This window comes from Ursus maritimus, unplaced genomic scaffold (genome assembly GCF_017311325.1).
Source record: "Ursus maritimus isolate PB19 unplaced genomic scaffold, ASM1731132v1 scaffold_7, whole genome shotgun sequence".
NCBI lineage: Eukaryota > Metazoa > Chordata > Mammalia > Carnivora > Ursidae > Ursus > Ursus maritimus.
This window is the reverse complement of record NW_024426885.1, coordinates 13,792,003-13,804,184: the sequence shown is the minus strand read 5'-3', so window position 1 is coordinate 13,804,184 and position 12,182 is coordinate 13,792,003. Positions and strand designations below refer to the sequence as shown.

Sequence of the window (12,182 nt, the reverse complement as noted above, 5' to 3'; positions counted from 1 at the left end):
TCTCCACAGAGCTTGGGTGAGGCCTCAGAATCCTCTACAACTTAGTACCCTAGGCGGTCACCATGAATCAATCCAATTTAGCGAGAGAGTTGAACATATTTGCCACCCTCCCTTGTATCTCTTAACAGAGAACTTAATTGTCTCTGAACAAAGATGTTCAAAGGAAGCTCAGAAAAAGAATATTAAAATGAAATAATGTTCATGTTTAGAAAGGAGTGTTGGTATCAATGTGTTAAGCCACCCCACCCTCCATCACTGATAAGATGACAAAGACATACTTTGTACCTACTTTCCATTCTCTTCACCTACAACCTAATTTCAGACCTCAACACCTAACCTCAAGGTTCATTAACATTTCTCCCCCTTCTGCACCTGTCTGATCCAGTAACTCATCTTTCCTCCCATCCGTGCCCTACCAGACACCTCCCCTTCACCTACAGAATACAGATCTTTAGCTTGGTATTTAAGACTTTTTTTTAATGTATTTTTTATTTTATTTTATTTTATTTTATTTTAGGGAGAGAGCGGGGGCACGTGAACTCGAGGGAGGGAGGCACAGAGGGAGAGAATCTTTAAGCAGACTGCCTGCTGAGGGCAGAGCCAGAGGGAGACTCTATTCTGACCCAGGAGATCATGAACTGAGTCCAAACCAAGAGTGTGACCCTCAAACGACTGAGCCACCCAGGCACCCCAAGAGCTTTCTTGATAAGGCTACTTTTCCAGCCTTATCTTTCACCTCTGCTCCACATATAACCCCACCTTTCACTTCATTTGATTTTCTTTCCCTCTTTCCTTCCACTCCTCCCTGGGCTGCCTTTGCTAAGACCTGAAATATCTTCCTGATCATCTCAGAACCTAGAGTCCTTCCCTACAGTCCGTCTGTCGGTCCCAACCAACAATGCCCTCTGGGCCTCTGTGTTTGCTCTCCATAGCATCAACTGACATCTGGGACAGAAAATGAAACTTACCTTTAGCTCTTCCCTGGAATAGACTAAACCTGACCCTCAGTAAAATGGGCATGAGGATGAACTTCCTTATGGGCTGCCTATCTAACAGATAGCAATCTTATCTAACAAGAAAGGAAAACAAGGGGCGCCTGGGTGGCACAGCGGTTAAGCGTCTGCCTTCGGCTCAGGGCGTGATCCTGGCGTTGTGGGATCGAGCCCCACATCAGGCTCCTCCGCTATGAGCCTGCTTCTTCCTCTCCCACTCCCCCTGCTTGTGTTCCCTCTCTCGCTGGCTGTCTCTATCTCTGTCAAATAAATAAATAAAATCTTTAAAAAAAAAAAAAAAGAAAGGAAAACAAAACAAAACGTGGACACTCGCTATTTGGGCATCCTTAGCATATCCTTCATCCCTGCTTCTCTCGTTCCAAGACCTGACCCAGCCTGGCTTGCTTTCCAGAGCCCAGAGAGCTGGCCTGGAGGATGGAGAGAGGCAACCTCTAGCCTACCTCCCTCTCCTTTTTCTCAAGCCGAGCAGGTGGGATGAGAACCCAGAGCAGAGGCAGATAGAGCAAGGGGCTTTCAGGGGTCGTGGCCTCACCTCCTGAGATGGGTTCCGCTGCTCCACAGACCGGGTCACCGCTGACATCTTCGGAGCTCAACCCGCAAGGAAGGCATTTAAAGCCCTAACTTCTGCTCGTTCTGGGCAAGAGGGCGCCATGGCCAGGCGCAGCTTAGCTGGAGGCCGCGAAAGCATCATACGCGGCCCGGCTATCCACCTTCCTGGTGGTGGTCGCGGCTGGCATCACCACCAGCCCCAGGGAGCACCGGGTACGGTGAGCCTCGCCTCCTGAGGCGTGGGGCACCAGCACTGGGGATGCAAACCCGCGTTACTCCAGAACTTCCTTCCGGCACTCACCGCCAGACTCCGCCCACTGAGAAGGAAAGCCCAGGGCGCGTGCGCGCACTCCAGGCTCACCCGGAGGGCGCATGCTCAGGGATTTTTCCCACGCTAAGGCCTTCTTACCTTATGGTCGAAGGCCTGTGCGGGAACTTTTCTCTCCCTCCCCAGCCTTGGTGCCAGCTTGCCCGCCACCGCTTTTTGGGTTCAGGCTCTGCATCTGATTCTCTCTCTGGCACAAAGGAAATGGTTGCAAAGTTCCGCTTGGACCCAGTTTTGAAATCAGTGCCACCACCAGTCACCTCCCCTTGGTACTAAGATCTATTGATTTTTATCTCAGAAAATGCCTTGAACCCATCTCCTGTCCTCCAGTTCTGCTGCTTCTGCACCAATGGATGACACCACCCCCACCACCACCTTCACCCTTTCTTGTCCCTGTTGGAGTGAACTCACCAACTGTTCTCTGCCCCAGCATCCTTGTGCTCCTGTTTCCACACCACCTCCCGCGGGCTTCTCCCCTACTGCCAAAAAGATCTTTCAAAATACAGATCTGCAATGATTTCATGATCGTCTTGGGAGTATCTTTCAGTGACTCCCCATCACCTTGATGGTAAGGTGTAAATGTCATGAATATGGTATACCAGGTCCTGCCTGCATTCTTGCCTCTTCTCTCATGATTTGCCCTCAGTCATTCTATGCTCTAGGTCCTCAGTGCTTCCTCTCCATTTCTATCACTTTCCAAGCTCTTTCCTATAACATTTGGTGCAAGCTGGGTTCACTAAGAAGCAGAGAGGTTAGCATGTAAAACGTATATTAGCCAGTGCTCCAAGTTCAACAAGTGTGAAAGGGAAAAGTAAGAAGCAGTACTGGGAAGAAGAAGTCCAGCTGCATTGGAGTCTTGGCAGAACTGCAGCCAACAATTCAGGGAATTTGGAAGATGGAGTGGTCCTTCAAATCTACCCAAAGCCGTGGGGTGAGCACCAGGCTTATCCCCATGTCTCTTAGTAATTGGAAAATGGGGCGTGCCCCTGGGCAAGGTGATTGTCTCTCAGCTAAGGTAATTCCCAGAGGAAACCAAAAGCTAAGGGCAGTCTGCCACATCAAAATAATAGTTTATCATTTGTGGTAAAAATGGCATGCTTATTGATGACTGTGGGATTCAGTCCAAAGGCAGGGAGAGTAAATTCTGTTATGACTGGCTCAACCACAATTCAAGTCCTTCCTCATGAAAGGAACTTAGGCCAACCCTCCCCCCACTCTACAGATGGGGAAACTGAGGCCCAGAGTCTCAGATCATCACCTACCACAGTGACACAGCCTTATAATAAAGAGCTAATATTTGAATGTTTATACTACATTGTACCGGATGCTTCACATGCCTTATCTAATTAACTACTTATGAAAAGTCTATAAGTAGCTGCCATTATTATGGAAACAGGCTTAGAGAAGCTGCCTCAGTAGTTTGTCTGAGATTACCCAGCTATTACCTAGTGGCTCTAGGATTCAGACCAAAGTCACTCTGATTCTAGAGCCCATAACTAGTAACCACTAAGAAGAATTTTTCTTTTTCTTAGTGCTGCTCGTGGGCATTATGAGATACGAAGGAATGGGTGTGTGTGTGTGTGTGTGTGTGTTTCTGTGTTGCTGTTATTTTTAAGAATGGATACAACATTACCACATGAAGCACACATTTATTTTCTGTTTTCAGGGTAGGAAGATAAGCAAATGTGTTTCTCAATAGAAAATGAGTTTCAAGCATAAATCAGAGAATACAGAAGTAATTTTCAGCTTCCATGCCCATTTCATGCCAGTTTCTCTGACCCTCCTGACCTTGCTCCTTTCCATTGCTCTACTCTCTCTCCAACAGAATCCTCAGTTCCAACCCCGAAAGGTAGAGGGCTATCAGCAAACCTGGAGGGCTCTCCTCCTCCCCTCCCCAAACTCTCAGTTCGGAAGGGGAGCAGCACGTCCAGCGAGGCGGTCCCAATTGGGTTTTTAAAAAACACCATCCCTGAGATCTGAGAAACCACCAAAATCTATCCCTCTTTCCTCCCCTGCTTCATCAAAATGAAACCTACTCCAGTGAAAAGACTCTGAAATGTAAAGATTTCCTGATGTAGAAATGGTGTTAAATTACAATGGTATGAGGTGATCCAAGAAACTCTAAACTGTGTCAGAAAATGTGGATTAATCTGTTTAACAAACATTCATTGTATTCCCACGAAACGCCAGGCCCTGGGCCAGATGCTAAAGGTTGCAGTGTTTTGAGAGTTTGCCATTTCGTATAGTTCTCAAATGTTAGCATGGATAGGAATCACTTGGGAAACTTATGAATAATGCACATTCCTGAGCCCCACCCCCAGAGTTTCTGATTCATATGCGGGTGGAGGGGGGCAAGGTTTAGGAATCTGCACTTTAACCAGTCTCCAGGTGATTCAGAAGCAGGTGGTCTTCTTCCCTTGCTTCTTGAGAAACCCTGACTTAGCACATTTTAAGTTCTTATCAGATGTTGACTTAAGTCACTTAAACTCAGAACTGCAGGGGATTGGAAGAAATATATGATTTCTAATTCTTTCAAGAAGCCTTAGAAAGACTTCCTGGAAAGGTTTTCTGTGCAATAACAGCACAATGATTTGACACCATTTCTTTTCGAACAGGAGAAAGACATTGTATCATCATATGACTTAAAAGGAGAGGTTGAAAGAATATCACTAAAACAGTTCAAGAAGTGGGGGGGGGGCGCCTGGGTGGCACAGCGGTTAGGCGTCTGCCTTCGGCTCAGGGTGTGATCCCGGCGTTGTGGGATCGAGCCCCACATCGGGCTCTTCTGCTGTGAGTCTGCTTCTTCCTCTCCCACTCTCCCTGCTTGTGTTCCCTCTCTCGCTGGCTGTCTCTATCTCTGTCAAGTAAATAAATAAAATCTTAAAAAAAAAAAAAAAAAAAGAAGTGTGTGTGTGTGTGTGTGTGTGTGTGTGTGTGTAAAGATTCATCAACTGTACCCTTAAGCTTTGGGTACTTTACCATATAGATGTTTACCATATGAATATTAGATCTCAATTTAAAGAAATCGTTTTACAGAAGTATGAGGTTGAGATGGTAAAGGTAGAGATGGGTTTAAAGATGTCACTCTAGAGAGAAGTAGAGGGAAGGAGTGGGATACTGGCAAGAAAGAAAACAGGAAGAAGGGAAAAATTGAAACCTTGATGAAGGCACCAAGTAAATCCTTAGCAGCCGGTGTAGTAAAGAGAGGGCTCGAAATAGGAGTCTGCAGATGTGGGTGTAAATGGGCTAGAGAATTCTGGTCCCATGAGCCAGACGCTTTGGGCACAAAAGGAAGGAATGAAGGAAGGAAAGAAGGGAAGAGAAGAACGAAGGGAAGGAGGGAAGGAAAGAGCCAGGAGAGGGAGGGAGCAAAGGAAAGGAGGAAAAAAAAAAAAAACAGGAAAAAGCGGGCCCTGGCCCTGTGGCTAGCTCTCAGTCTTGTGGCTCTGACCAGCTATGTCGTCTTCAGCAAATCACTTGGCCGCTCCAAGCCTGACGTGGCTCTTTAAATGAGGCTGGGCCTCCGAATGTAAGGAGTCAGAGAGATGGTATATGTGAAGGGCTATTTGTAAACTATGAAGGGCTGCTAAATGCATTTTATTGTGCAGACATTGTGCTCTGTGGTAGGCCAACTGCTAGTATGGATGTGAGCATGCCTCCCAGTTCCACTCCCCATGTGACTTTCTACAACTTCTCCACACCTGTCCACCAAAGTCACAGGAGTTTGGTGAGAGGTTTTCTTTCTTTCTCTTTTCTGCTCTGAGTGGACTTGGATGGGGCTTCGTGCTGGCCTGTGCCTGAGATGCCTTTCAGCCCCCCCACCTCCAGCTGTTCTCCTTGACCTCCAGGAGCCCCTTCCACCTTCTTGCAGGCAGGGCCAGCTGTTGTCACAGAGGCCACCTGCCTCCTCCCTGGCCTGTGAGTCACTAGTTGGAGGCTAGAGGCCTCCCCAGAGGCCTCCAGGGACACACGCGGCTTGCTGGAGGCCCCTGGGGGAGGAGGGGAAACAAGACAGACACTAAAATTAAATGAATTGTCTATAAACGGTTTTTAATTAAAATTGTGATTCATGTTCTATGCAGAAGAGTCTCGTTAAGAACAATTGCACTCCCTGAGTGGCAGGAGAAGAGCTCAGCGGCTCTTCCCAAAGCCAGGGAAGGGAGGTGAGAGCAGAGAAATGGGGTAAGTGGCTCTTTTCCCTTTTAGGGATAAGCAACCAGAAAGAGAAAGGAGGGTAGGCTGCTAAGGGATCTGCTTGGTGACTCCCCAGGCTGAGGTTCCTAGGGGAGGGGGCTCAGTTTGTTGGGGACCCTGAAGCTAGGATATTGTGTTTTCTTTTGTTCCATAAAATTATGCCACCTTCTCACTCCCGTCTCTCCCCTTCTCTGGCCCCAAGCCACCAGCCAGGAAACCCGCAGAGCCACCCACGCCTTGGCCTTGGGGCCACCCGGGCAGGCAGAGGAATCAGAAAGAGAGAGAGAGAATGAATGAAGAGAGAGGCAGAGACTGACTGGGGAGAAGTGGTGGAAGAGAGGAGAGACTAGGGAACAGAGACCCAGAGCACCAGGGGAGAGCGATCCTTAGAGGGGTAGAAGATGGAAAGCAGCTTCCTGATGAAAGAAAGGAAGGAGGGGAGAAGGACAGGGAGGGGAGGAGCCCAGAGGTAGCAAGCTAAGGGGTGTGTAGCGACTTTGAGAAACAAAAGTGGACTGTCTGGGGGCTGTGGCTGCTCCCAGCAAAACGCCCAGCTCACCAAGAAGGCCCTAAACCGCTCAGAGATCCAACCCACAGTCAGCACAGGAACTCAGCCTCCCACACTGTGCCGCGGCCTCATTTTGAGTGCCTCAAACTTGTGGTTCAGGCATAGTACCCCTGTGAGGGTTCCAGGGGCCTGGCCTGTGCGGGTGCCCCAAGGGAACTCCACCCCCCCCCCCATCACCCTGGTATGCCAATGCCAAGAAGAGGGAGCAGGGCCGCTGTGCCTGCGACCCCAGGCCTCCAGCTTTAGGAGAGTGTCTAGGAGCACCCTCTCAGCCTTCCCAGCTTCTGTCTGCAATGTCTACATCTGTCACCACCGCATACAGACTGGGGTGGGGTGGGAGGAGAGGTCTGTGCAGGAAGTAATATCTATCCCATTCTCCTGCTTCCTCAAGTTTCTCTTTGACGGAAGAGAGACTTACTCTAAATGATAAGAAAGGAAAATCTTGCTTGTTCCAGGCCCTGTGATTGCACAGATCCAAAATACTGCCGGTGGGCATGGAGCCCTGGCTGGAAAACTCTAGTAACTGGGAGTGTCAGGAGGTAGGAACTTTAGGGTGTCCCGAGACAAGTTCCTAAATAAACCAAGTAACATGGAGTGGGAGGTCAAGGGGGTAGGGCCTGAAGGTCCAACACCTTGGGATAGAAAGCCAGAGAGGAAGACAGACTCAAAGAAGTGAAATGAACATTATAGCCAGGCGGCGTGTCTCTGGGGACCAAGGTTCGCCCAAAACCTCCTCCCAGGAGCTCAGGGTACCAGTGCTGGCCCCACGCACTTCCCAGGCCGCCACCCTCCACCCCAGAAGTCCCCACACGGAGACTCATCGTTTGTTGGGTCTTTCTTTTCTTCTTCTTCCTTTTTTTTTTTTTATCCTTCAAACACAAGACAAAAATGCACCTCATTTATCATCTTAGATATATATATTTCACTCTCACCACATAAATACAAAACATCCAAATATCCAAAACATTCAGAACAGAGTTAGTAGCCAGAATTCAGTGACACCTACCCGCGTTTGAATCGTTCATTATTTTCTTCACTATTTCCTAAAAGGAAAAAAAAGGGGGGGGGAAGCTTCCGATGTAAATAATTTACAATAAAATTACTATCTTAAAAATGCTCTGCGCTCGCTTCGGATGAAGGAATACATTCTAGACACGGCGGCACCTCGCCGTCTAGGTCTGTGGTTTTGGTTAAAATGCGGGTGCCCGTGGCTGCGGGGACAGTGGTTGTAGCTCCAAGGATGAGGCTGTGACGGTGTCTCCGTCAGGGTTTCTGAATTGGGGCCATGGAAACCTTGAGGTTTTTGAGGGGAGGGGTGTAGGGAGGGATGTCTTTCCTATCCACGCAGGGAGCTGATCTGAATACCGAGACCACCAGAGCAGGAGGCCGGGCAGCCCTGCTGTCCCGGGCTCGGTCCCTGCCACCCGATCCTCGAAGACATCCAGGCATTTCCTGCGTGCTGGAAGGGTTTGGTGAATCCGGGAGTGGGGAAGAGGAGGCAAAGGGCACTGATTTCGTTTCCAAATCCAGCAATTCTGCCCAGAGGCCGTGGATCGGGGAGACGGTGGGGAGAAGCGTCGGCAGGCTGCCTGTCCTGCTCTCGCTCCCGGAGGAGCGTGAAGCTGTCGGCCACCGCCCTGAACAGCCTCGGCGAAGAGATTCTGAATATTCTTTCTTTAGCGGCGTTGGGTTTTTTCTTTTTCTTTTTAAATTCGTTTAAAGTTGTAACACCCAGAACTTGAATTTTGCATTGCCCTGTGCAGCATTCTCTATCCTGAATTCTCTTAAACCTTCCAAACTCGGTTGGTCGGAGCATTTAAAAACTGGTTTCACTTCATCTGGTTTTATGTGGTAGTTATGACTCTTGCTTTATTGCTGATTAGATCAACCACCGTTGCCTACCGTGATGTTTGGTTTATCTCCTGGGGTCGGGGGTGGTGGTGACTGTTGTTTCTAAAAGGGGTGGGGGGGAATCGGCAGGATTTGTCCAGCCAGAAAGCTGCGTGTGCACCAGCTCTTCCAAGCGGTCCGCAAAGTGGGGCCCAGGGGCTCCCCGAAGCCCTGGTTTCTCTGGTGAGAGGAAGGAATGTCTTCCTTTTTGGTCTAAGGAAACCTACCAGCCTTGTCAGCCCCTGGGGTCTGCATGCGGCTTTGCTCTTTCAATATTCAAAAGAATAATCAAAGGCAACAGCGGCCCCATCTAGAGCAGGTGTCCTGGGCTTTGACTTGGAACCAGTCTTTACACTCCAGGGCCAGGCACTGGTTGGGGCATCAGTTGGCTAATTCGGATATTTCCCCCAATTCTTTGGATTCTCCTGGATTCAGAAGGAAGTTGGGGGTGGGGGGAGCACGGAGGAAAGGTAGAAAAAAGTAGCCCAAAATAAAATTGGTAGCAGAGCCTAGTGGGGAAGGAGAGCTGTCAGAGGCCTCTTGGGGGCCGGAAGCCCAGCACAGGAACCTCGGGCGCCCAATACGCGAGTCCATAAATATCACCACAATAGATACTATAAATATAAATACAGGCAAACACTTAAAATCAGTCCAGCGCTTTTTTCTCGGCCCCTTCTTTATTGTTGGTCCGGGAGTAAGGCTCGAAGGCCGAGGAGCTCAGGTATCGGGCGGAGAGTTCTTGCAAATTCCCGGCCAGCGACCCGGCCATTGTCAACGGGGCGGAGGATAGGCGGCTGGCGACCGAGCCGAGCAGCGACGGTACCGGTAGGCCGAAGAGGCCGTGGCCGGCAGCCGGCGCACCCGCATGCAGTCCCCCTGGCCCGGCGGGCCCGGGGCCCGGAGCGCCGCCCACGGCCGGCGGGTGCGGGGACGCGGCGCCGGTGGGACCCGGGGCGGCGGCCGCGGCTGCGGCGGCCGAGCCCGCAGCCGCTCCGGCGCCCAGGGCCGGCAGGCTGGGCCCGCGTAGCGCGGAGCCGAGCGCGCCAGTGGCGCACGGCGGCAGCAGCGCGGGCAGGCCGGGCGGCGACAGCAGGCGGCCCTGCTCCAGCAGCCGCAGCACGCTGCACGTGGCCGCCGTCTCCGACACCACCGAGCGCAGCTCCGAGTCCTTGCCCTGGTCCTTCTTCTGCTTCGTGCGCCGGTTCTGGAACCAGACTTTCACCTGGGCGCAGGGGCGCAGGGAGGGCGGGAAAGAGGGGCAGGGAGAGACACGCCGTCACTGGGGAGCGGGCTCCCAGGACGCGAGGGCTCGGTTCCGGGGCCCTAGCCCCAGCCCCAGCTCCACCCCGCAGCAGGAGAGGTGCTAGCCCAGGAGCTGCTTGGGCCACCTTAAGTGGGACACGGCTCCACTAGGCTGCGCTTCCGGGTCATGGAAGTAGGCCCAGGCGGTGGGAGATTCTAACTAGGGCAATAAAGATGTCCATGACCCTAACTCCAAGGAAGACCGAAGGGATTTCACTGGGCTGCCTCACGACCTGCAGCCAGCTTGGATGGATCGTCCTGGCTTGTGAGCTCACATTTCCCGGAGAGGGTAAGACCTGAAGGTGCTGTGTCCGAAGCGGAAATGGGTGGGGAGGTGTATTCCTCTACCTCTCTGGACCCAGGCCCATTGCCCAGCCAACAAGCTCGAATTTAGCTTCTGCGGCATTAGTCCTCTCCAAGGCTTCAAAAAGCTGTTTCTTGCTTATTAGGATCAGACTTGACCATCAACTAGCGGCAAGCAGGAAAGGTGGTGTAGAAGGAATAATTTGTGCAGAACGGACTATGGGCCAAGCCTTCCCCACCTCCTCTCTCTGCCAGCTGGACTGGAGGCTCTGAGTGATACTCTTAATTTATCACTCCCCTGCTCCCCCCCTCATGAACTTTGGAATCATGGGAGGAAGTCAAGAGGCTGGGGTGGACTAAATCCTCCCTACCAACCTCCCTCTCACTTTCTTATCTCCTTTTGCCCCTCTTCAGGCCTAGCTGGTGGCCCAGAATGGAGTTTCACAGCTATATGGAAAGGTCTAGCTTTTGCAAACTAAGAGGGGTGGTAGTTGAGAGAACAGGAAAAAAACTATCATGCCAACTCAAACTCAAAAAGAACATCCAATACGATCTGTCTTCAGTTCTCAGCTTTCTGCCCAGATCCCAGACCTAAAGTTCTCCCTACCTGCTTCAGGGCTGGGCACAGGGAAGGAGACTGGCCCTTAGAAAGAAGTTTGCCTTACCTAGGCAAAGCTGGTGCCATGCCCTCACCAGGCCCAAAAGGGCCTCCACAAGGCAAAGCTCTCAGGCCCTGAAAACCCTGGGCCCAGAGTCTACATGACTAACTCCAGGAATATCATGTGGATTTCGTGTAAAGAAGACCTAAAGCGCAGTTGGCAGTGCTGGCTCCCAGGGCCCCACATCCGCCTCTGATCCCATACTTCATATCACTGGCACCGAAGACAGGGCCTACTAGGTGCCCAGTGGGTGCTCAGGGCCAGGAATGGGTCTGGGTTCAGCTCAGGGCCATGGAAGCCTTAAGGGGCAGGGTAGCCTGGCCTGCACAGGCAAATTTCAGGAATGTGCACCTTTCCAATCTAGTGGGTACCCTCAGCACCCAGGTGGCTTTGGCCCCAGTCCCATTCTTGCAGAACAGGCCTGGGTGTTGTATAAGGCTGGGATCCCCAAAGGGAGTGGTGCCTGGAAATCTGGCCAACATGGGGTGACCAAGACAGGGGCAAATACTGGTTCCTTGGAGAGCAGAGGCAAGCAGGGAAGTCTCAAGACTGTGATCCAAAAAATAATTCCAAAAGACAGAATTTTGGGCCTGCTGGGCTAAGCTAAGGTGGGCAGAGCATGAGCCCTGGAAGATTTGGGGACATAGAAGGAAAGGAATGGTTTATGGAAGGGAAGAAATAGTGGGTCTTTCACCCCATCCTCCCTGCCTCCTCCACCTCCCCTGGGAGTCTCTGTCCAAAGCCAGGCTAAGTACTGGGAAGAGCAGGCTAGAGTGGTGGGGGTGGGGGGTGGAGGCAGGCTTGTGCAGAGCTGTGCAGGCCTGGCCACCTGGTACCTGGGTCTCCGAGAGGTTTAGCTGCCGGGCGAGCTCGGTCCTCTCTCGGCCCACCACGTACTGGCAGCGCTGGAACTCCATCTCCAGCCGGTAGAGCTGCTCCGCGGTGAAGGACGTGCGCGTCCTCTTGGGCCGGTCCAGGTCCAGGCCCTTGGGCAGGATGATCTCTCGGATGGAACCCTTGGCATCTGAGGAAGGGGAGATGTCAGTCGCTGGAACCCTCCCGTCTCCCTCCAGCTCCCTGGCCGGAGCTGGCTTGCTTGCAGTCGGGGGTGGGGATCGGGGGCGGGAGCTGCGGCCACGGCCGGGAGCAAAGACACGGTGTGTTTTGGGGAGCGAGGGGGCTAACTCCACACCGCTGACGGAAAGGGGAACCAGACTTTTTCTTTATTATAGAGCCCTTTTGGATATGGGAGGGAAAAAAATCCAAATCGGCTGATGTTCCTTCCGGCCTGGGAGCCTCGGCCGCGCGGTCTGGGTCCCCTGTGGCCTGAGGGTCTCCAAACTGATCAGGCCGGGTCGCGTCGGCCCCAGCTCTGGAGC

The 12,182-nt window shown here is 51.8% G+C and overlaps 1 protein-coding gene across 2 annotated transcripts in view; it reads right to left on the bottom strand.

The window, feature by feature from the left end:
* Positions 1–7,513: 7,513 nt before the first annotated feature.
* Positions 7,514–12,182, bottom strand: part of VAX1 (ventral anterior homeobox 1) — a 5,553-nt gene continuing 884 nt past the window's right edge. The window contains exons 2-4 of one of the 2 annotated variants that reach the window (XM_040623971.1): positions 11,633–11,827; positions 7,660–7,692; positions 7,514–7,518 (exon numbers count right to left, since the gene is read on the bottom strand). In XM_040623971.1, the coding sequence (XP_040479905.1) occupies positions 7,514–7,518; positions 7,660–7,692; positions 11,633–11,827 (233 nt within the window). Of the gene's footprint in view, positions 7,519–7,659; positions 7,693–9,185; positions 9,762–11,632; positions 11,828–12,182 lie in introns of those variants that run through there. The other variant, XM_040623970.1, reaches the window with a different exon arrangement.